At 38.4% G+C, this 22,917-nt stretch overlaps 3 protein-coding genes across 11 annotated transcripts; all 3 read left to right on the forward strand.

Moving 5' to 3' along the window:
* Positions 1-308: 308 nt before the first annotated feature.
* Positions 309-6,373, forward strand: LOC140759030 (cysteine-rich receptor-like protein kinase 6). 8 transcript variants are annotated; one of them, XR_012104195.1, is made up of 9 exons: positions 313-1,379; positions 2,429-2,533; positions 2,778-2,908; positions 3,044-3,254; positions 3,357-3,451; positions 3,541-3,594; positions 3,671-3,821; positions 3,906-3,941; positions 6,264-6,373. XR_012104195.1 is itself a non-coding variant. In XM_073095480.1 (8 exons), exons 1-8 carry the CDS (start codon positions 527-529, stop codon positions 6,303-6,305), a joined length of 1,767 nt encoding a protein of 588 aa, XP_072951581.1. In that variant the 5' UTR covers positions 314-526; the 3' UTR covers positions 6,306-6,373. The 8 variants fall into 8 exon arrangements, 2 of the variants coding, with proteins under 2 accessions (XP_072951582.1, XP_072951581.1); XR_012104193.1 differs by having other exon boundaries at positions 309-1,379; positions 3,065-3,254; positions 3,357-3,594; positions 3,906-4,226; XR_012104191.1 differs by having other exon boundaries at positions 312-1,379; positions 3,357-3,594; positions 3,906-4,226.
* Positions 6,374-6,632: 259 nt separating this feature from the next.
* Positions 6,633-8,145, forward strand: LOC140758661 (cysteine-rich receptor-like protein kinase 6). Its single transcript, XM_073094902.1, has 5 exons — positions 6,633-6,788; positions 6,924-7,134; positions 7,239-7,476; positions 7,561-7,724; positions 7,913-8,145. The coding sequence occupies exons 1-5, from the start codon at positions 6,633-6,635 to the stop codon at positions 8,143-8,145; spliced, it is 1,002 nt and encodes a 333-aa protein (XP_072951003.1).
* A 1,627-nt stretch (positions 8,146-9,772) lies between these two features.
* Positions 9,773-14,474, forward strand: LOC140758898 (cysteine-rich receptor-like protein kinase 6). Of its 2 annotated transcripts, none has more exons than XM_073095289.1 (7): positions 9,773-10,991; positions 12,324-12,455; positions 12,718-12,848; positions 12,982-13,180; positions 13,324-13,561; positions 13,637-13,787; positions 13,872-14,474. In XM_073095289.1, the coding sequence occupies exons 1-7, from the start codon at positions 10,139-10,141 to the stop codon at positions 14,220-14,222; spliced, it is 2,055 nt and encodes a 684-aa protein (XP_072951390.1). In that variant the 5' UTR covers positions 9,773-10,138; the 3' UTR covers positions 14,223-14,474. The 2 variants fall into 2 exon arrangements, with proteins under 2 accessions (XP_072951390.1, XP_072951389.1); XM_073095288.1 differs by having other exon boundaries at positions 9,776-10,991; positions 12,970-13,180.
* The last annotated feature ends 8,443 nt before the right edge of the window (positions 14,475-22,917 follow it).

The following is a 22,917-nucleotide window of genomic DNA, read 5'->3' on the forward strand; positions in this document are numbered from 1 at the left end:
CAAAAATATCCAATTCTTTCTCCATGTATTTGATTCGACATTCTGTCGCCTTTCTTATTTCAGATCTTTCGTTATCTACTCTAATTACATTGGCCACTTATATCTACTAAGGTGCAGGGTCATGAAATCAAGAGACGGTATGAGTGGTTAAAAACCGTTGTGCCTTTAATTAACTATGTTATTTATTTGGCTTAATTCAAAACCGGGTTCAAAGGGCATTGGAACGCACTCAGAAAGTCTCCTCCATGATTCACACCTATAAATATTATTACGATATTTTCTAGGGTTAAAAAGAGATTGAAAAAAGGTTTGTAGCAAGAGCAAAGGCGTTTTGAAAAATCACACATCTATTATTGGGCAGCCGAGTACACCTATGTCTCCCTTCCTTTCTCCAAGTATTTATTATTGTTTTAGTTTCACACTTCCTCACTTCCACTCCATCAAGCGTAACTAATTAACTAGTCTAGACAAATAGACAATGAATCTCTATTAGATCTCCCCCTCGTCCCACCTCAAACAAAGCCCCATGCACACCATCACCATGTCCATCGCTCTCCTCTTCTCCTTCCTCTTCTTCTTCCTCTACCCTTCTCCCTCCACCGCCGATAACTTCTTCCACTTCTGCCATGATTCCGGCAACTACACCGCCAACAGCATTTACGCCACCAACCTCAACCAGATCTTTTCCTCCCTCCCTACCAACGCCTCCCTCTCCTCCGGCTTCGCCAAGTCCTCCGTCGGCTCCGGCCTGAACCAAGTCTCCGCCCTAGCCCTCTGCCGCGGCGACACCAACTCCTCCTCCTGCCGCTCCTGCCTCGATGTCGCCACCCAAGACGCCACCCAGCTCTGCCCCGGCACCAAGTCCGTCACCATCTACTACGACCTCTGCTTCCTCAGCTACTCCTCCAATCAAACCTTCCTCTCATCCACTGAAAATTCCGATCAAGTCACCGGTGTTAACAGCGACAGCGTTTCAAACGCAACCCTATTCGACGAGTCCGTTACCTATATTATGAACAAGACCGCCGACTCCGCCGCGTATAACTCCTCGGATAAATTGAAGTACTCGACGGCACTGGCGGGGTTCGCCGACAGTAAGAAGAAGATTAATGCGATCTATGGATTGGAACAGTGCACGCCGGATTTGACCAAGGATCAGTGTAGGCAATGCTTGGGGGCTTTAGTTCAGAAGCTGCGGCAAAGTTCTGGTGGGAAGCAAGGGGCGAGGATTCTTGGACTGAGATGTAATTTGAGGTACGAGGTGTATACGTTCTATGATGGGGAGCCGAAGGTGTTGATTTCGCCGCCTCCGACGGAGAATGCCCCGGCGCCGGCGCCGATGGCATCTCGGCCAGAGACTCCGGCTTCTCTACGGGAAGGTAATTTTTGGATTTTTGCAATTACCTCCTCCCATTTTAGATATTCGCAAATCAACTTCTCCTTTTGCTTGTAGCTTGAGAGTCCCACCACATAAATTTCTTTGAACATTCGCCGCTACATTAGTCGTCGTTGTCATTTTCTTCTGAAGTCTCCATTAGTCCTCTCTAAAGTCTATGACCCAATTGGCTGTTTGTAAAGCATCTTCCATACCTGATTGCGAGTGCTATGTCCTTGTCCTATTTGTATTTGTTTGTTCTTTGATCCCATTTAATCTATAATAGCATCTAGATGATGCTTCCTCGTTTTCTAACAAAGGACGTAATATAAGTTTACTTTTGAAATCTGAGGTCAAGATATTTGCCTCTTCCCATAGGAGAAACATAGTAGTAGAAAAGTATTAAGACCTTATTTATTGAAAATAACTGACATTAGACAGCTTTAGAATTATTTTAAGCAATTTATACAAGGGAAAATTAGATTTTCTTAATCTAAGTTCAGTTTTAACAGTACCTATGGAATGATATTTTTGAAAGAGCTCAATCGTTCCGCTGCAATTGTGATATATTGAAAGGTTTTGATGGCAATTAAGAGTTCTCGACTTTTAGTCAATATCGTGTAAAATATGAATAACATGATTCAGAAATCCTTTTCATTTATTTCATATGATGGTCAATTGATGCATGTATTTCACCCACCATCCAAAGTAAGATTATAATTTGTCTCTTAGAATAATTGTTGGGCCAACCTGCACCCAGCTTATTAATATGTGATCAATGCTGCGTTTTGAAAAGGTGTCACATGTGCAATAAATATTTTGTCTCTTGGAACATCTTTAACATAATCTTTTGACTATTAAAGTCATGAGATGAATAAAATTTCATTGATTGCTCTTTGACTACTTCATTTCCATCAAAAAATAAAATAAAAGGAAATGGATTAAATAAATGAAGAGATACACTGGCAGAACATAGTTGCTTTCAATGTTGGTCACATATTTTCCTTTGTTTATAAGTTTGTTTTATAAGTTTGTTTTATTCTACTGGTACAGTTCTTGCAATTGCAATACCTATAGTGGCTGCATTATCTGTGATCTCCCTAATTTGCATTTGTTTCTGGAGGAAGAGAAGATCATCAAGAAATATAGCACTACCATGTAAGTAATATGTATGATGCATCAAATTAAGACATTTATTTTAGAATTTCAACTAGTAACAAAATTGAAATCATGGCATCAAATTTCCATGACTATGGCTTGGGAGGAAGATAACAAGTATAAATCAAGCAATAAAATCTGCAGTTTTTGACTATAACTACACAGCCCATCAATAGATTTACTTGTGACTATAATATATGTATTATTTATTCTATGGAGATGATGTTTGCTCTCTTCTCAATAGATGGAACTCATGGGGAGGAGATCGAAAATGTTGAGTCATTGCTTCTTGATCTGTCAACATTAAGAGCCGCAACAGATGACTTTGCTGAAGTTAACAAACTTGGAGAAGGGGGATTTGGTGCAGTTTATAAGGTATCAAAATAGCTAATTTAATGCACAATTGTACTTCAAAGTTAGATTATTATTGCTAATCTCAATTCTTATTTGATTTAGACTGAGTGACCTACATAAATGCATATCATTCTGCTGACCTTCTAATTTGCTTAGGGAATGCTCCCTGATGGGCAGGAGATAGCAGTGAAGAGGCTATCAAAGAGTTCAGGGCAAGGAGTAGGAGAGCTGAAAAACGAGTTAATGTTGGTTGCCAAGCTTCAGCACAAGAATCTTGTAAGGCTTTTAGGTGTTTGCTTAGAGGCGCAAGAGAAGTTGCTTGTCTATGAATTTGTTCCTAACAGAAGCCTAGATACCATTCTTTTTGGTACTACTTTTCTGACACTATTGTGTATTCAACATGCCATTTAATCTGCTATGCCTTTGAAAAACATATGTTACCTGACAAATGTGTTATGTTAAATTATAGATGATGATAGACGACATGAATTAGATTGGGGAAAGCGGTATAAGATCATCAATGGAGTTGCTCGAGGCCTACTTTATCTACACGAAGATTCGCAGGTAAAAATTGTTCATCGTGATCTCAAGGCAAGCAACATTCTGTTAGATGCAGACATGAGTCCAAAGATTTCAGATTTTGGTCTAGCCAGGTTTTTTGGAGGGGATCAAACCCAAGGCATCACAAGCCGTGTAGTTGGAACATTGTTAAGTATCAACCTTCAATGCTATCCTCAATCTGATAACAAAAAGTTATATGTTAACAAGTTGATATCATTGCAGCGGATATATGGCACCAGAATACGCGATGCTTGGTCATATCTCGACAAAATCAGATGTATTCAGTTTTGGTGTTTTAGTTCTAGAGATTTTGACTGGAAGAAGAAACAGTGGTTACTTCGACTCTGAGCAGGCTGGAGACCTCTTGAGTTTTGTGAGTACTTTCAAAGTTTGTAGAAATAACATTAATGCTTCTTCCATGTGATAACTTATACTAAGTCAATGAAACATCATGCAGACATGGGAGCATTGGACATCAGGGACAATTACAGAGGTAATGGATCCATCCTTGGGCAACAACTACCCAAGAAGTGAGATGTTGAGATGCATCCATATTGGACTACTGTGTGTTCAGGAAGACCCAGTAGATAGACCTAGCTTGTCGACGGTCATCGTGATGCTCAGTAGCGAGACAGTGTCACTCGAAGCTCCAGTGAAACCTGCATTTTGTGTTAGAAAGAGCAGCATCCTATAAGATATTTATACAAGTTTATCCGATACGAATGGCAATACACACAACCAGAAGTCAAGCAGGTCTATACCAATGTCACCAAATGAGGTGTCAATTACTGAACTTGAACCCAGATAGGTGCAGCAGATATGAGAAAATATCATCAAGTTTAAAACCTTTATAGATTGATGAATTAGTACTTTCGCTGTACTGCTATAAAAGGCCCTGTAGTAATGTTTCATGAGTGTGTAACACTCGTATCATTGGTAAGATCCTAAAGAACATAGGATCTATTAGGGATGTAAAAGAGCCGAGCTTGAGCAAGCCGGCTTTGGCTTAGGCTCAGCTCGAAATTATTTTCGAGCCTTATATTGTTGCTCAAGCTCAGCTCGAGTTGATTAGTTCAACTCGAGCTGAGCTCAAGCTGAGCCTAACCGAGCCCGAGCAAAGCTCGGGCTCGATTAGAGGATGAGGCGGTGGCGGCGTGGGCGGTGGCGACATGGATGGCGGCTTGCCGGACGAGTCGGAGACGGATGGAAGAGGAGGCGACGACAAGGAGATGGTGAATGAAGGAGGAGGAGGAGGAAGCCGACGGAGTGGACGAGGAGGAGGCTAACGGAGAAGGAGGAGGAGGCCAACGGAGGAGGAGGAGGAGCCGATGGAGAGGAAGGCGTGGCGCCGTGGTGGTGGCTTGCCGTCGTTGTCGATGGAGGCCGACGGGGAGGGAGGAGGTGGTGGCACATGGGGTGAGGTTAGGAGTGGTGATCGAGTGGATGAGGGTGAGGGTGAGGGTGAGGGTGAGAATGAGAGTTAGAGAGAGAGTGAGGGTGAGGGTGAGGGTGGGGTGGGTGAGGGAATTGAGGACGGGGAAGGTAATGTGATGGGCAAGGTGAAGTGATGGATGAGAGTGGGATAGGTGAGGGTGATGAATATTAAATGAGTTATGGGTGAGAATGAGTTAGTGAGGGATACGTGGCAATATTTCTTTATGCCACATGTCCTTAATTATAAGCTAGTTAGGCTGTCGAGCCTATCGAGCCGAGCTTAAGCGAGTCGGCTCCAGCTCAAGCTCGGCTCGATATTAATTTCGAGCCTATTATGATGGCTCGGGCTCGGCTCAGCTTTGACCGAGTCGAGCCGGACTTGAGCTTCACTTGAGCCGAGCCCAAGCCAAGCCCGAGCTGCTCGTCAAGCCTGACAGCCCTAGGATCTACATCTATCCTGTCTCCGGTTGCTTCTTTCCATCTCATAAGTGAATAGAATAAATGGTAAGTTCGCCTGAGTTGTTCATGGAAAGATATATTTATCTGTAGCCTTTGAAATGTGCATTGCATTAACCATAGCAAAGGAAAGTGTTTAGAGCTCAGGTTATTCTACTTAATTTCTCTCGATTTTTATCGATGTCAAACAGCTTGCTAAGGATCATTAGGCTTGTCAACTAATTACAATTGTAGATCCAAATACCCTTGAATAAGGCCTTTTTTTGTTAGAAACTTTGTTTGAAATTCCATGTTCATGCAAAATGTTGTTTGTTAGAAATACTATATTATTTGGAGGTAGTGTCTAATCTTAAAATTAACTTTGAGAAGAGCTCTTTGATTTTTTTAGACAGTAACACTGAGGAGAGAGAATACTTTGCTACGATGCTCAATTGTAAGGTGGATAAGCGTAAATATTTGGTTTTGACCCTCTCGTGATAGTAATTGAGAAAGTAGAGAAACAATTAACTGATTGGAAGAGTAAATTATTGTTTTTAGGTAGTAAGATAACTTTAGTCAATTCTGTGTTAAGTATCATCCCTTTGTACTATCTCTTATTCTTTTTATTGCCTAGATAAGTGAGGAAGAGAGTTGACAAGTTTGTGAGAAGAAGAAAGGATATCATTTAACTGGTTGGCAAAGAGTGTAAGAAAAAAAAAAGAACATGGGGGTATACACCAACAAGGTCATGAGACGAATATAATTTCATGGATTGTTCTTAAACTATTGTATTTCCATCATGAAATGAAAGAAAATGGATTAAATAAATGAAAAGATGCACTAGCAGAACATAGTTGCTTTCAATGTTGGTCACATATTTTCCTTAGTTATAAGGTTTTCTTTTATTCAGATGGATGATAAATGTAATTGATTAACTGAAATGCAGGGAAGAAGGAGAATTCCACTGGGACAGTTCTTGCAATTGTAATACCTATAGGGACTGCATTATCTCTGATCTCCCTAATTTTCTTATGTTTATGGAGGAAGAGAAGATCATCAAGAAAAATAGCACTACCATGTAAGTTATACGTATGATGCTTCGTGGATTATACTAGTATCCAATTTAAACATTTATTGTCGAACTTCAACTAGTAACAAAATTGGAAATCATGGCATCAAATTTCCATGGCTGTGCCTTGGGAGGAGATAACAAGTATAAATCAAGTAATAAACTCTACAGTTTTATATTATGACTGCTTACAACATCAATAGAGTTGCTTGTGACTATAATATCTGTATTATTTATTCTATTGAGATGATGCTTGCTCTCTTCTCAATAGATGGAACTCATGGGGAGGAGATTGAAAATGTTGAGTCACTGCTTCTTGATCTGTCAACATTAAGAGTTGCAACAGAGGACTTTGCTGAAGTTAATAAACTTGGAGAAGGGGGATTTGGTGCAGTTTATAAGGTATCAAAATAGTTAATTTAATGCACAGTTGTACTTCAATTTTAGATTATTAGTGCTGATCTTCATTCTTCCTTGATTTAGACTGGTGACATACATATATACATATAATTTCTGCTGACCTTCTAATTTGTTTAGGGAATGCTCCCTGACGGGCAGGAGATAGCAGTGAAGAGGCTATCAAGGCATTCAGGGCAAGGAGTAGGAGAGCTGAAAAATGAGCTAATATTGGTTGCCAAGCTTCAGCACAAGAATCTTGTAAGGCTTTTAGGTGTTTGCTTAGAGGCGCAAGAGAAGTTGCTTGTCTATGAATTTGTTCCTAACAGAAGCCTAGATACCATTCTTTTTGGTATTACTTTTCTGACATTATTGTGTATTCAATAGACCATTTAATCTGCTATGCCTTTGAAAAACATATGTTGCCTAACCAAATGTGTTATGTTTGAATGATAGATGATGATAGACGACATGAATTAGATTGGGGAAAGCGGTATAAGATCATCAATGGAGTTGCTCGAGGCCTACTTTATCTACACAAAGATTCACAGGTAAAAATTATTCACCGTGATCTCAAGGCAAGCAACATTCTGTTAGATGCAGATATGAGTCCAAAGATTTCAGATTTTGGCTTAGCCAGGCTTTTCGGAGGGGATCAAACTCAAGGCATCACAAGCCGTGTAGTTGGAACATTGTAAGTATCAACCTTCAATGCTATCCTCAATCTGATCACAAAAAGTTATATGTTACTTTGCATAACAAGTTGATGCCGTTGCAGTGGATATATGGCACCAGAATATGCGATGCTCGGGCATATCTCGATAAAATCAGATGTATTCAGCTTTGGTGTTTTAGTTCTAGAGATTTTGACTGGAAGGAGAAACAGTGGTTACTTTGACTCTGAGCAGGCTCAAGACCTCCTGAGCTTTGAGTACTTTCAAAGTTTGTAGAAATAACATTAATGCTTCTCTAAAGTGATAACTTATATAAAGTTAATGAAACATCATGCAGACATGGGAGCATTGGACATCAGGGACAATTACTGATGTAATGGATCCATCCTTGGGCAACCACTATCCAAGAAGTGAGATGCTTGAGATGCATCCATATTGGATTACTATGTGTTCAAGAAGACCCAGTAGATAGACCTAGCATGTCGACGGTCGTCGTGATGCTTAGCAGCGAGACAGTATCACTCGAAGCTCCGGTGAGACCTGCATTTTGCGTCAGAAAGAGCAGCATCATGTCAGGTATTTCTACAGGTTCATCCAATACGAATGGCGGTGTGCGCAACCAGAACTTGAGCAGGTCTGTACCAATGTCACCCAATGAGGTGTCAATTACAGAACTTGAACCTAGATAGATGCAGATATGAGAAAATATCATCAAGTTTAACACCTTCAAAGATTGATTAATAAGACTTACTCTGTAATGCCGTAAAAAAGCCCTGTAGTATTGTTTCTTATGTGTGTAACTCTTGTATTACTGGTAAGATCTTATAGAACAGAGGATCTACATCTACCCTGTTATCCATTTCATAAGTGAATAGCATAAATGATAAAGTTTGTCAGAGTTGTTCGTGGAAAACTATGTTTATCTGCAGCCCTAGAAAGGCGAATCACATTAACCCAATTTGAAGCTAACGGGACTTCATCATGGATTATCTTTTATGGCTTTTAGGATTTTATTTAGAAGTGTTATTTTAGTCAATTATCTATAGAGAGACTTTTAGAAAATGACAAATAGGTTTTGACAAAATGTGTTTGAATCAATTTTCTATTCACCGTTTCTTAAAAACCTATGTCTAGATAGTCAATGAAATAGAATGATCAATCTCAAGAATTATTAAAATTAAAAATTAATCAAGAAAAATAATGCATCGCAGATTCGAGCAAGCAAGACCCCATAGATATAGTGGGCGGTTTGTAAGTCTTATCTTGTAACTGCTATTGTTATCAATGATTTATTTAGAACTTATTTTAATTCATTGATTTTTAAATAGATTTTGGGTTATTAGTGATTGGTTTTTTTTTTAAACATAATACTAAGCAACTGGTCAATAATCTTTTCTTTCACATGTACATGTGGGACCCATATGGAGTTAATCTCCCTTAAGTTTAATACATCACTCTTAACGGCTCTTAATTAGAACTCCGTAAACCTTCGTGTCGTGATCTACAACTCTTTAACCAACTAAAATCATCGTACAACACACGACATCTGCCGTGTTTTCGTTAGACGTGTCAAAGTCTCTCATGTATACACTGGAAAACTTATTGGTCATAGGAATTCAGAGTCCATCCTTGACTTAAGTTCACGTTTTAATTAATAGATAGAGGATTAGAGGTGTCCTTTTTTTTATTATTTATGAGCCCTAATGCTAGATATGAGTTGGATAAAGGGTCTAACTCTTCTTAGATACAGAGACATTTAGGTCCTATCGAACTTTTAACTGCTTAATCTAAGTTTTAAGCCATATGTATTATCGAACAATTGCTCTAAATTAAACGTTGCTGAGACCTGCTCCAAACCGTCGCGTTGCTAAGCTGTTCTTCCAAGCTAACCGCACTGCCGAGCCATCAACCGAGTCGCGCTAAGCCACTCAACCATTAAACTACTAAATAATTTCTCTACAATATTATTTCTGGTTAGAGTTAAACTTATAACTTCTTTGGTCATGAAAAAGATACCTACTAACTCTAGTAGAGTTAGTTGATGATCGGAGGAGTACTTGTTGTTATGATATTTGGAAACCGAACTCATTAACCGTCGAGCTGAGCTGAGCTGAGCTTATCTCTTCTAAAATATATGTTAACATAGTATTTTCAAACATAATCTACCAAAAGGTTCCTATAATACAAAAATTCCTTGCCATGATCTTATCTCTTCTATCAGTACCTTCTCTGTTTGGACATATCTAAGCATGCCGGATAAGTCGTGAACTTTTCCACTCTTCTATGGACCAAGAAAACTCTGAGAAAACTTTCTCTGTGGTTTCATTCAATTGCTATCCAATTAGTAATCACTAGTCTTCCTCTCCTCTCTTGACTCCTCACAAATTATATATATATAGCCCAATAAAGTACCTAAGTTACACAAAATGTGGAAATATCGACTTAGCTAGCAAACGTTACATGAAAGAATTACTTGGTAATGTTTGGGGAGATTACCCAAAAATATGGTGCTATTTGTAAATTGTGTATCTACATGGTGCAATCTGTAAATATCTACTGTTGACCAAGTCAATCATCACTCTTCCTTTCTCGAAGTGTTATTTACGTTCCACTTCATAAAAACTACTTGTTCTAGTCTAGACTTCTCTCCTCCCTCCCTCCTCCCACCTCAAACAGAACACCATGCACACCAACACCATGTCCATCCCTCTCCTCTTCTCCTTCCTCCTCTTCTCCTTCGTCTTCTTCCTCCACCCTTCTGTCTCCTCCGCCGACTCCTTGTCCCACTTCTGCGATAACACTGGCAATTACACCGCTAACAACACCTACGCCACCAACCTCAACCAGATCCTCTCCTCCCTCCCTACCAACGCCTCTCGCTCCTCCGGCTTCTCCAAGTCCACCTTCGGTTCCAGCCCAAACATGGTCTCCGCCCTAGCCCTCTGCCGCGGCGACACCAACTCCTCCTCCTGCCGCTCCTGCCTCGACATCGCCATCCAAGACGCCGCTCAACTCTGCCCCTTCTACAAATCCGTCACCATCTACTACGACCTCTGCCTCCTCCGCTACTCCAATCAAATCTTCCTCTCATCCACTGACAATTCTGATCAAATCATGCTTTATAACACCCAGAACGTTTCAAACCCAACCCTACTCAACGGGCTCGTCGGCTATCTCTTGAACAAGACGGCAGACTCCGCCGCGTATAACTCCTCGGATAAATTAAAGTACTCGACGGCGCAGGTTGCGTTCGATAAGCAGTTTCCTACCATCTATGGGTTGGAGCAGTGCACGCCGGATTTGACCGATCAGGACTGTAGGCAGTGCTTGGAAGACTTAGTTCAACAGATACAGCGAAATTTTGGTGGGAGGCAAGGGGCAAGGATTCTTGGAGTGAGATGTAATGTGAGATACGAGGTGTATACGTTCTACGTTGGGGTGTCGAAGTTGATGCTTACGCCGCCTACGGCGGAGAATGCTCCGGCGCCGGCGCCGGCGGTGCCTCGGCCAGTGACTCCGGCTTCTCCAGGAGAAGGTAACGGAAGTACTAATTTCCCCCATTTTTTGTTGAATTTTTGCAATTACCCCCTCCATTTTAGATATTTGCAGTGTCGACTTCTCATTTTACTTGTAGCTTGACCGTGATATACAGGAAAAGTACGCTGGAAATTCTCCCACCACATAAATTCCTTTGAAAATTCACCGCCACGTTAATCGTTGTCGTCATTTTCTTCTAAAGTCTCCATTAGTCCTCAGGCCTATGGACCCAATTGGTTGTTTGTAAAGCATTTTCCATAACTGATTGCTACTGCTATGTCCTCGTCCTATTTGTAGTTTTTCTTTGATCCCATGTAGTCTAATAGCATTTAGATAATGCCAAGAAGCTTTCTCCTTTTATAACAAATGAGTTATACTTCGAAATCTGAAGTCAAGATATTGGTCTCTTCCCACTGTTCCCAGGTCTTGTTTTGCAAAACAGAGGTGGAATTCATAGGAGAAACAAAGTAGTAGAAAAGTATAACACCTTATTTAATATGATAACAGCCAGCCAGATATCCAACTCCTATTACGTTTGACTTGTTATAACTAAAAGAATAACTGCCGTTATGGTTAGTTTTTAAAATAATTATTATTATATTCCTTATAGATGGTTGTTAAAGTATGTCTAAGCTATTAATGACTAAAATACTCTTCTTTCTTAAAGTTTTGGGTGTAAAATATTTGTCAAACCTTGTTTTTATTCTTTTTTTTGCAAGAAATAAGATTTTCTTTTCTTATACTATGATATCAAGTAACAATAGATAGCTTTAGAATTATTTTAAGCAATTTATACAAGGGAAAATTAGTTTTTTTTTCTTAATCTAAGTTATTTTAACAGTAATTAGTTAGACTTACTGACAAGGTGACGTTTTTTGAAATATCTCACTGATTTTGAAAGCAATTATAATATTTTGAAGAATGCAGTGGCAATTATAATATGTTGTTCTTATGATTATTATTGCTACTTTTACTATTACTACTACTAATTGTTACAGCAAATTTTGGAAGGAAAACAATCTTGGATAGAATATGAACAACATGATTCAGAAATCCTTTTCATTTGTTTCATATGATGGTCACATGTGCAGTAAATAATTCCTAAGAACCTCTTCTTTGACTACCAAAGTCATGAGATGAATAAAATTTCATGGATTGTTCTTTGACTACTGCATTTTCATCAAAAATTGAAAGGAAAAGAATTAAATAAATGAAAAGATGCCCTGGCAGAGCATAGTTGCTTTCAATGTTGGTCACATATTTTCCTTTAGTTATAAGATTATTTTTTATTCAGATGGATGATTAATGTAATTGATTAACTGAAATGCAGGGAAGAAGAAGAATTCCACTGGTACAGTTCTTGCAATTGTAATACCTATAGGGATTGCATTATCTCTGATCTCCCTGATTTGCTTATGTTTCTGGAGGAAGAGAAGATCATCAAGAAAAATAGCACTACCATGTAAGTCATACGTATGATGCTTCGTGGAATATTCTACTATCCAATTTAAACATTTATTGTCGAGCTTCAACTAGTAACAAAATTGGAAATCATGGCATCAAATTTCCATGGCTGTGCCTTGGGAGGAGATAACAAGTATAAATCAAGTAATAAATTCTGCAGTTTTATAGTATGACTGCACAGAACATCAATAGACTTACTTGTGACTATAATATCTGTATTATTTATTCTATTGAGATGATGTTTGCTCTCTTCTCAATAGATGGAACTCATGGGGAGGAGATCGAAAATGTTGAGTCACTGCTTCTGGATCTGTCAACATTAAGAGCTGCAACAGATGACTTTGCTGAAGTTAACAAACTTGGAGAAGGGGGGTTTGGTGCAGTTTATAAGGTATCAAAATAGCTAATTTAATGCGCAATTGTACTAATCTCCATTCTTAGTTGAGTTAGACTGGTTATCTACAATTCTACATATATACATATCATTTCTGCTGACCTTCTAATTTGCTTAGGGAATGCTCCAGGATGGGCAGGAGATAGCAGTGAAGAGGCTATCAAAGAGTTCAGGGCAAGGAGTAGGAGAGCTGAAAAATGAGCTAATGTTGGTTGCCAAGCTTCAGCACAAGAATCTTGTAAGGCTTTTAGGTGTTTGCTTAGAGGAGCAAGAGAAGTTGCTTGTCTATGAATTTGTTCCTAACAGAAGCCTAGATACCATTCTTTTTGGTACTACTTTTTCGACACTATTGTGTATTCAATATGTCATTTAATCTGATATGCCTTTGAGAAACATTTCTGCCATAAGCTATCAATATATATATATATATATATATATATAGCCTAACCAATGTGTTATGTTTGAATCATAGATGATGATAGACGACATGAATTAGATTGGGGAAAGCGGTATAAGATCATCAATGGAGTTGCTCGAGGCCTACTTTATCTACACGAAGATTCGCAGGTAAAAATTGTTCATCGTGATCTCAAGGCAAGCAACATTCTGTTAGACGCAGACATGAGTCCAAAGATTTCAGATTTTGGTCTAGCCAGGCTTTTTGGAGGGGATCAAACCCAAGGCATCACAAGCCGTGTAGTTGGAACATTGTAAGTATCAACCTTCAATGCTATCCTCAATCTGATAACAAAAAGTTATATGTTAACAAGTTGATGTCATTGCAGCGGATATATGGCACCAGAATACGCGATGCTTGGGCATATCTCGATAAAATCAGATGTATTCAGCTTTGGTGTTTTAGTTCTAGAGATTTTGACTGGAAGGAGAAATAGTGGTTACTTTGACTCTGAGCAGGCTGAAGACCTCTTGAGCTTTGTGAGTACTTTCAAAGTTTGTAGAAATAACATTAATGCTTCTTCCATATGATAACTTATACTAAGTTAATGAAACATCATGCAGACATGGGAGCATTGGACATCAGGGACAATTACAGAGGTAATGGATCCATCTTTGGGCAACCACTACCCAAGAAGTGAGATGTTGAGATGCATCCATATTGGACTACTGTGTGTTCAGGAAGACCCAGCAGATAGACCTAGCATGTCGACGGTCGTCGTGATGCTCAGTAGTGAGACAGTGTCACTCGAAGCTCCAGTGAAACCTGCATTTTGTGTTAGAAAGAGCAGCATCCTATCAGATATTTATACAAGTTCATCCGATACGAATGGCAATACACACAACCAGAGGTCGAGCAGGTCTATACCAATGTCACCAAATGAGGTGTCAATTACTGAACTTGAACCCAGATAGGTGCAGCAGATATGAGAAAATATCATCAAGTTTAAAACCTTTATAGATCGATGAATAAGACTAACTCCGTAATGCTGTAAAAAGCCTAGTAATATTGTTTCTTATGTGTGTAACTCTTGTATTACTGGTAAGATCCTAAAGAACATAGGATCTACGTCTATCCTGTCCGCTGTTGCTTCTGTCTATTTCGCAAGTGTAGCAGAATAAATGATAAGTTTGCATGGAAAGCTATAGCCCTTGAATGGTGCATCAGATTAACTAGAGCAAAGGAAAGTATGTTAAGCTCAGTTATTTTACATAATTTGTTTGGATTATCTTTGTCCAATGGATTGCATGCCGAGGATCTAAACATATTAGCCTGAATTGGCATCCATAAGCTGGAATTCAAGCATAAGACCTCACGTAGACCTAATAAAAAACATCGAGACTTTGAAAATGACTTTATTAAAGTGATTATCTTCTTTTAAGAAAATAAAAATAAAAACAAAAAATAAAGTTATTTTTAATAGATAAGGAAGCAATTTCTTTGATTATTTTTTTTGTAATTAAACATCAAAGATAAAAAAAAGTTTTAGAAGTGAGCATTTTTTTTCCACACTTTCTAGCAACGAAACACTCTATAAATCTTAACATAAAAATGACTTACTTAAGCTCAACTCTACACTGTTTTGATTTGAATCCAACTTGAAGCTAAGCGATATGGGCCAAGTACCTACTAATATAGTCTGAATGGACTACTAACCCAAATGCCATTGTATCTCTTTGTGAGGACCTAACTCAACAACCCATTTGGTAAACCAGTTGAAAAATTCGATCATAAATTCAGTCGACTTTTTGTCCAGCCTATATATAGTCTTTGGGCTCATTAATGATCAAAAAAAAAAAAAATCTAGCCAATAGGCTGCCTATGTTGTCCAACTCAGTTTGCCCGCTCACCCTTCAAATCTACCATTTTTTTTATCATACAAGTTTTTAAAGAATTATACGACGACAAAAAGTAGGCTTTCTATTTTTTATTTATTTATAATCTTTTTGCTTTTGAGGAATGACAGATTAATTTAAACTCTAGCTTAGCTCATAACGAAAGTCATATGTTAAATTTTCTCCGTAGACATTGAGATGATATTTATTGAATTTTCTCCATAGATATTTGGATAGATATTTATTGAGCTGGCTTTGACTTAGGCTCTTTGTGACCTATTTCTTTAAGGAATTAGATTAGTTGTTCAACGTATATATCTCAGAGAGTTAACCACTTTATCTAGACTATAATCTAGAAGAAACAAAATGACATCATATGTCACAACTCACAATCCTCTTTATTAGTAGTGAACAATCTTAGATGCACAACAATTGTGCATCGATTTAATTTGAGTGCCCATATGAATGTGTTTTGTAATTGGCTTCGTAAATTACTTTTTTTAGGGCATTAAAGACTTTATTAGGAAAAGCAACTTATGAGTACTTTAACTAAACCCTAAGCAGTCATTTTGATTATCTTTAGAGAAATTTTTTAAGAATGGCCGACAAGTTTAGACGGAATATATTAAATCAATTTTCTACTCATTGTATCTTCATCGGATCTTGAAGAATTGCATTAATTTCAAAAGTCACTGAGATTAGAAATCAATCACGAAAATTAATTTAATGTGTGTTGGAATGAGCATCAGGGCGTGTTCTGCAAGTCCATCTTATAACTATTATGTACAGGTGTCAAAATAAACAAGCGGATCAAGCTCAATTTAGGCTCGGATAGCTTAAAGCTTGGACTCGGCTTAAGCTGAGCTTGAGCCTAAATTTGAGGCTCAAAATTAATGCGAACAAAGCATGAGTCAAAGCCAGCTCGCTCGGGCTCCACTCGATTTGTTAGATTACATATAAATGCAGAGGGTTAAGTGGGCTAATAGTCTTGTTTTACATTCATCCAAAGGGTCGCATTCAATGGAAAGGGTTAAGTGGACTATAGCATTAATAGAATTTTCCAATCTACCCCCGTCCCTCTGAATAATTTAGAACCTTAGTGCGGTATCACGTCAGCTAGGGGCCTAATTTATAAAGGACAAAAAAAAAGTATGAGAAGAGAAAGTGGCCTGATTTACTTACCCATCCAAAAAGCAGTCCTTATTTATAAATATAAGTTTTACCAAGGTGACATAATACCATCCGCAACTAGAAACACTTGATCCCTTCCCTTTTCCTTTTTTTTTTTTTTAACGAGCAGACATATAACTCTAGTTTCACCTAAATCAAAAGTTGGGATAAAAAATTAAAAATAAAATAGTGGAGATAGGTCAGAGAGAATATAACGGTAATTATCCAATATTACGGCAATCGTTGGAGGGTGACGGACAGTCAAGAGTGGTAAATGATGGCCAAGATTGGGATGTTTTATGGTTATGATCTACTCCTAGAAAGATAAAACGATTTAACGGCTAGATAAAAGATAAGGACGAAAATAATAACTGGCTAAACTCATATTTCTTCCAATTATTTCTATGATTATTATCAACACATGTCTACCCCTATTTATAGGTGTAAATTTTCTAGCGGACCGAATCCACATGCAGATTATTCGATATATTTAAAATTTAAAATAATAAAATAAAGTAACTAATTTGACTCGACTTGACTCAACTCGACTCGACTTAACCCATGTGGTTGGATCGTAACACGTCTCCTCCCCTTACTCCTTCAGCCTCCTCGATCGTCTTCCTTCTCCTTCTCCTCCTTCGGCAAGCCACCATTGTCTCCTCCTCCATTGGCCTCCTTCTCATTCTCCTCATTCAACAAGCTGCCACCACCTCCTCCTTCAGCCTCCTCCATCGGCAAGGTGTCGTTGCTGCCTCCTCTTCCTCCAATTAGGCTCGGACTCGGACTCAGTTTGATCTCAACCTGGCTTAGTTCGAGTTGAGTTAAGCTGAGCCTAAATTAATTTCAAGCTGAGCTCAAGCTTAGCTCATTTACACCCCTACTATTATGATTATTAATGATTAGTTTCAATTAGAATTCAGATCTATAGTGTTTTATCTAGGTTTAAGATTTTTTTACCTGAAAACCTTTATGTTTATGATTGTCTTTTAATGGTTTATTTTTCCTAATTTATTATTAATAGCTAGTATACAAGAGATTAAAAGCTAATATTCAAGAGATTAACTTTTTAATCCTTCTAACATATATAACAGTCTCTAATCTAGGGATACTCAACGTGCTAATTCTCCCCCTGCTAACAACTTTAGTAGAGCTCGCTCGCATCATCAAAAACTACAACATCCCCCTTGTAATCTTCCAAATAAGTGAATAAAAACTTATCCCTAGAAATATGTCTTGAACACCCACATAATTTTTCTCTTAACCTTATAATGAAGGCTAACATTTTTCATAAATTAATTTAAAATTAAAATATGAAATCATTTTTTTAAAATCTATGGTAGATTTGTGATATTGAAGATTCAAACTTTTGCCATGATTGCTGAGGGGAGCATGGGCTAATTATAAAATATCTTGTGATTTCCTCATTGTTTTGGTACTTTATCAATTTATGTCAAGAAAGGGAGAGAGTTTGGTTGAATGAGTTTGCCTTGTTATTGGTCAGTCATTCATAAAGAATCTTTGATACATGTATTACTTTGACATAAGTTGCAAGCTTTATATATAGAGATAAAAATGGGTTATATGAAGTTCGAACTGACCCGTTACCTGATTCGGATCGGATTAGATATGGGTGCAAAAACTTTATCTGAATCAAATACAGATATGAATCGTACGAGAAGCATTTTGCTTTTAAAAAAAAAAAACCCTTAAATTCGAAACATGATAATATGTACATTAGTTGGTCCGATCCGAATATCAAGTATTAGTTTACCTGCTTATATATAAATATCTTACCCACGAAAACCTAAGTGTAAACAAAGCAGCCTCTATCTCTCTCCCTATTTGATCGAAAAAGTCAAGCTTTCAGTGCTAATCACTAGTTGCAAGTCAATGGTATACTATTTGAGTTGAGGAAGGAATTTACAACTGAAGAACTGAGTGGTGGATGAAGCTTCGCATCCATATGTTTGCAGAAAATCTTAAAGCAAATTTGAAGCATATTTGTTATTGCAAACTTCCAAGGACCTGTATTTATTTGTTTTTTTTTATTGAAAGTCGGTAGACTGCACTCCATTAAAGATTACTGAAAAAATCTGACATATGTATGTATCTAAACCTTAGGCAATGATATCACTATTTTGCTTAAATAAATAAGAAATAAATATTAAAAAATAAAAGCAAAGATGAATACTAAAATTTTTATATTGAAAAAATTCAAACAGAAAAAAAACCACGGATCCAAACTTGGATCAAAACCAATCACTAAAATTGTAGCAGTTACAAGACTGACTCATAAAACAATCCGTTAATACCCACGATTTTATTTCTCTCAGTCTCGCTCGCTAGAACCCACGATTCACCGCTTCCCGTGATTTAACTCCAATTTTAGTAGCCCTCGAGATTGATCCTTCGTCTAGATGACCCTTAAGACGAAAGCTTGATACGATGTAGAAGAGATAAACCTTGTTGGTAGAAGAAATAATGTAGCCTGAAGAACTCTCTTGCAATTGCATTCATCAACCACCGTAAAGTTAGAACATCATAATGCTTACATATATATTACCAAGATAAAGCCAATTCTAAGTTATATTAAAACTCACGTAAGTTCATAATTTACATATTACGTAGGCACATTCAAACACGGCTCGAGTGCGTTTGAATGAGATAACTTATTCTCAGGTGCGTTCAAATGGGCCCAAGTACGTTCGAACACGATGACTTGATTTTCACTGATTGAATTCGAATACGCAAATACACTCCTCTGTATGTGTGAACATACTGTGAACGTATGTAGAGTGTGTTCGAACAACCCTTAACTATATTTGAACCGTAATAAAACGTTCTCTATATTTGCGAACGCTTATTCACAAGTTCAAATGGCCCAAATACATTCTCTGTATCTGTGAACGCTTGTGCATGCGTTCAAACGGTCTTAACGTATTCTCATATATGTGAACGCTTGTGTACGGGTTCGAACGACTCGAACGCATTCTTTGTATATGTGAACTCATGAGTGCACGTTCGAAACGTGGTGCACGCAAAAAATTTTCTCCTTTGATCTTGAAATTCTTCAATCCAAATACTTTCAAAACTTTGTATAAATGCACATGTATATATATAAAAACACTTAGAATATTTTGTACATAATTATCAACACTAAAAACCTAACAATTACAAAATACAAAGAAGATCTAGCTATTGGCCTGACTAAGTTTTCCGCAGATGTGCACATGCCCGTTGTTCCCTCTTCCATTGTATCCAACATGGATACGATGGTGCAGAGGGAGAAGCACTGTCTTAACTGTGATTAAGAATCACTGAAAAATCCAAACCAAATTCTACCCACCCAACTTGATGGCTTCCTTTAAACCAAGTAAAATAGCCAAAGATTCCCCCGTAGAGCGTGCTAACGTAGAAGTTTAGGAGGATAGAGAGACCATTTCTTTCGTTGGTGGAGCCTAGATGGGGAGAAATACCCACTCCCCCAATACAACCAGATTATTTAGATCAAGATTTATGTATGCATGGTGACGCTTCGATGCAAGATCATCCTCCGTGTGTCCGCCATGCAATGAGTTCTTTAAAACCCACCCGTGAGAGGAGATGCCGCTATCAACAACTTTCTGAGCTTCCGCCACCATTTTAGAAGGAGAAACTTGGGCATTGTGAAGTACCAAATTATTCTTCTCTCTAATCAGCTGTCTAACAAATATAATAGGTGGATTTTAGTAACTTGAGTAGAGCTTCGTTAACTAGGATTAAAATTATAATCATTTTAATCCTATAATCATCGATCAAGAATATTGACAATAACCAATAATGTATCCTAAGTTTCATAGAATGTCGAAGTATCAACTTGTCAAAGTTTCATAACCTAACCTTTAATCCGAGTCAACATCCGTAACGATTTTGATAACTATAATTAAACTTTTGTGTCGTCATGTAACACTCTTTATACGTAATTCAATGAAGCGTTAATCTTCCATTGCCGTGTTATCGTGTCAAATCGACTCGCCCACTTAGTCAATGAAAACTTCATATTTAATTATGCATAGATAATATTATATATGTACATAGATCCTCTATTTACATCCGAAAGCAAGTCTTGTTAGATAGCTCATCGTTTACTTTCTTTAGAATTGTCATCATAGTACGATAATTTTGAGTTTTTATATACTTACCGATGAAGACTTCCAAAATATTATAACTATCATTGCATTTTCTTATATGTTATAATAATCGGTTTCCTTTACAATTATCATTATAGTTACATGACTAAAGTTAACAAATATATATATATATAATTAAAATTGGATTTCTTTTCTTAAAGTTTAGAATGTAGAATATTTACTAATAATATTGTGTGGTCTACATGAAGATACTTTTTTAGTTAGTTAGATAGATTTTGAACTATTTAAAATAATTTATACAAAGATAAAATAGTTTTTTTTTAAATTTAAATTTTATTTTAATTATAGCTAGTTAAATTTAACTAATAACGGAATGGTATTTTTTACATAATTAGTACAATAATTTTGATGGCAATTATAATATTTTGAATGTTTTCACTGGCATTATATAAAAATCTCCTAATTTTCTAATATGCACTCAGTGCTCAGTGAAGCTCAACCCAATTCATTAACACGCTAAGCTAAACTCAAGCCATGTCTTAGCTAGCTCGACTAGAGACTCTAAACTACTTGGAGCTGAGTCGAGCTCGAATCACTCTAGCTCGGCTCATTTACACTCCTTATTTTGAACTTATTATGACTTGCGAAAGAGTAAGTGTAACATCAGAAAAGAAAAAGAGAGAGAGAGAAAGAGGTGGGGAATGTGCCACGCACGCCATGCACATGCCCCCTTCTCCTCCTTACCTTGTTAGGCCAAGGTGAAGGGACGGCAGGCTAGCCCTTCTCCCCCCACCCCCCCTATACATGCCACTATCGGTGTGCATAAGGGGGGGGTGGGGGGGAGCTTTGGGCTGCACGTTGTCACCGCCGCTCCTCCCCTTGTAGGCGGTAGCAATTGGCAGCCGGCTCAAAGTCCTCATCCTCTCTTTTTCCCCTTAGTGGGGGTGGTAGCATGGAGGGGGAAGGGGAGGTGGTACCTCCCCTCTTAGCTCGAGCTAGGTATAACCCAGCCCGAGTGTTGCAGGCGTGCCTGCCTCGGGTTGGCTCCCACTAGCTCGAGCGTGCCAGCCTCAAGTTGGGTTAAGTCAAACCCAAGCATGGTAGGCACGCTCGAGCGTGCTTGCCTTGGGTTGGGCTCGACCAGCTTTGGTGCGCTCACCTCAAGCTAGGATCGACCAGCCTAGGCGTGCTCGCCTCGAGCTAGGCTCGATCAGCCCAAGCACGTCGGCCAGCCCGAGCACGTCACTCATGCCTCGGGCTAGACTCGGCTAGCCCAAGTGTTAGGCTGAGCCTAGCCAACCCAAGCGCTAGGCTGCGGGCTAGGATTGGCTAGCCTGAGCTCGAGCCTTGGCTACAGGCTGGGCTTGGCCTAGCCCGACATGCTTCCTCGAGCCATTTTCTTTCTTGGGCTTCGCCTCACATTTTGTGTGGCAAGGTAAGGATCGAACCGGGTTTTCTTTCCTCTTTATCATTTAATAATATTTATCTGTCCCTAGTAAATCTTTCTAAGATTTTGGTACTGACCAGCACTCAGCCCGGGGCCGGCCATGATTTGGTGGGGACTCCCTAGGGACTTTTTAGCGAATATAGGCAAGTGATCAATTTACTCTTGATTTATTATTTGATGTAATAGCATGAGCAAACATAACTTGCTAATCCTGGTATCAGTGCTCAGCCCGGGGCCGGCCATGATTAGGTGAGGACTCCCTAGGGACTTTTTAGCGAATCTAGGCAAGTGATCTATTTACTCTTGATTTATTATTTGATGTAATAGCATGAGCATACATAACTTGCTAATCCTGGTATTTTAGCAAAACATGTCTAATTAATATGTTGTTTGACATAATTTATTATTAATCTAATGTGATGTGCTGCATGCTTAGGTAACGTTATTTACTATCCTGTTATGCTAAATTTAGTTACCTTGTTATGAAACGTACACATGTTCACGACCCGAAAAGGGATGATTCTATGTCTCGGTAGTATCCGACACCTCCTAGCCAGGGTTAGGGGTGGAGAATATGTTCTAGTATATATATAGTAGGGCCTACGCCTGATGTCTCAATCTGTGGATCACAAACAATTAGACAACCGTTTCACTAAGCGACGGGCAATTTACTGTCGATCGATGAGAATCAACCTCCTTAAGGGTGTTTAAACTAGAAAGTAAGGGTAGGATGACGTAGACCTAGTGATACCCAATGACGTAAGGTAAAGGTGTCCATGAGTGACAGCTCACGCGATTTTCTCACTATGGTACGATGATGTGGAGCCGCAAGCTCACAAGGTCGTATTAATGTACGATATCAACCTCGGTGTGAGCTTACGATTGTGGTTCTTAGTCTACAGAAGCGGACGACCGATCATGCTGTTCACTGAGTTATGGGCAGGTGATCTTACCGCTACGATCTACCCTCCCTTGAGGGCCTGTGTTAGGAGCTGTATCATGCATAAAGAATGGATAATTAATTGTA

The sequence above is a fragment of the Typha angustifolia genome, chromosome 4 (assembly GCF_048772165.1).
Source record: "Typha angustifolia cultivar Huaian chromosome 4, ASM4877216v1, whole genome shotgun sequence".
NCBI lineage: Eukaryota > Viridiplantae > Streptophyta > Magnoliopsida > Poales > Typhaceae > Typha > Typha angustifolia.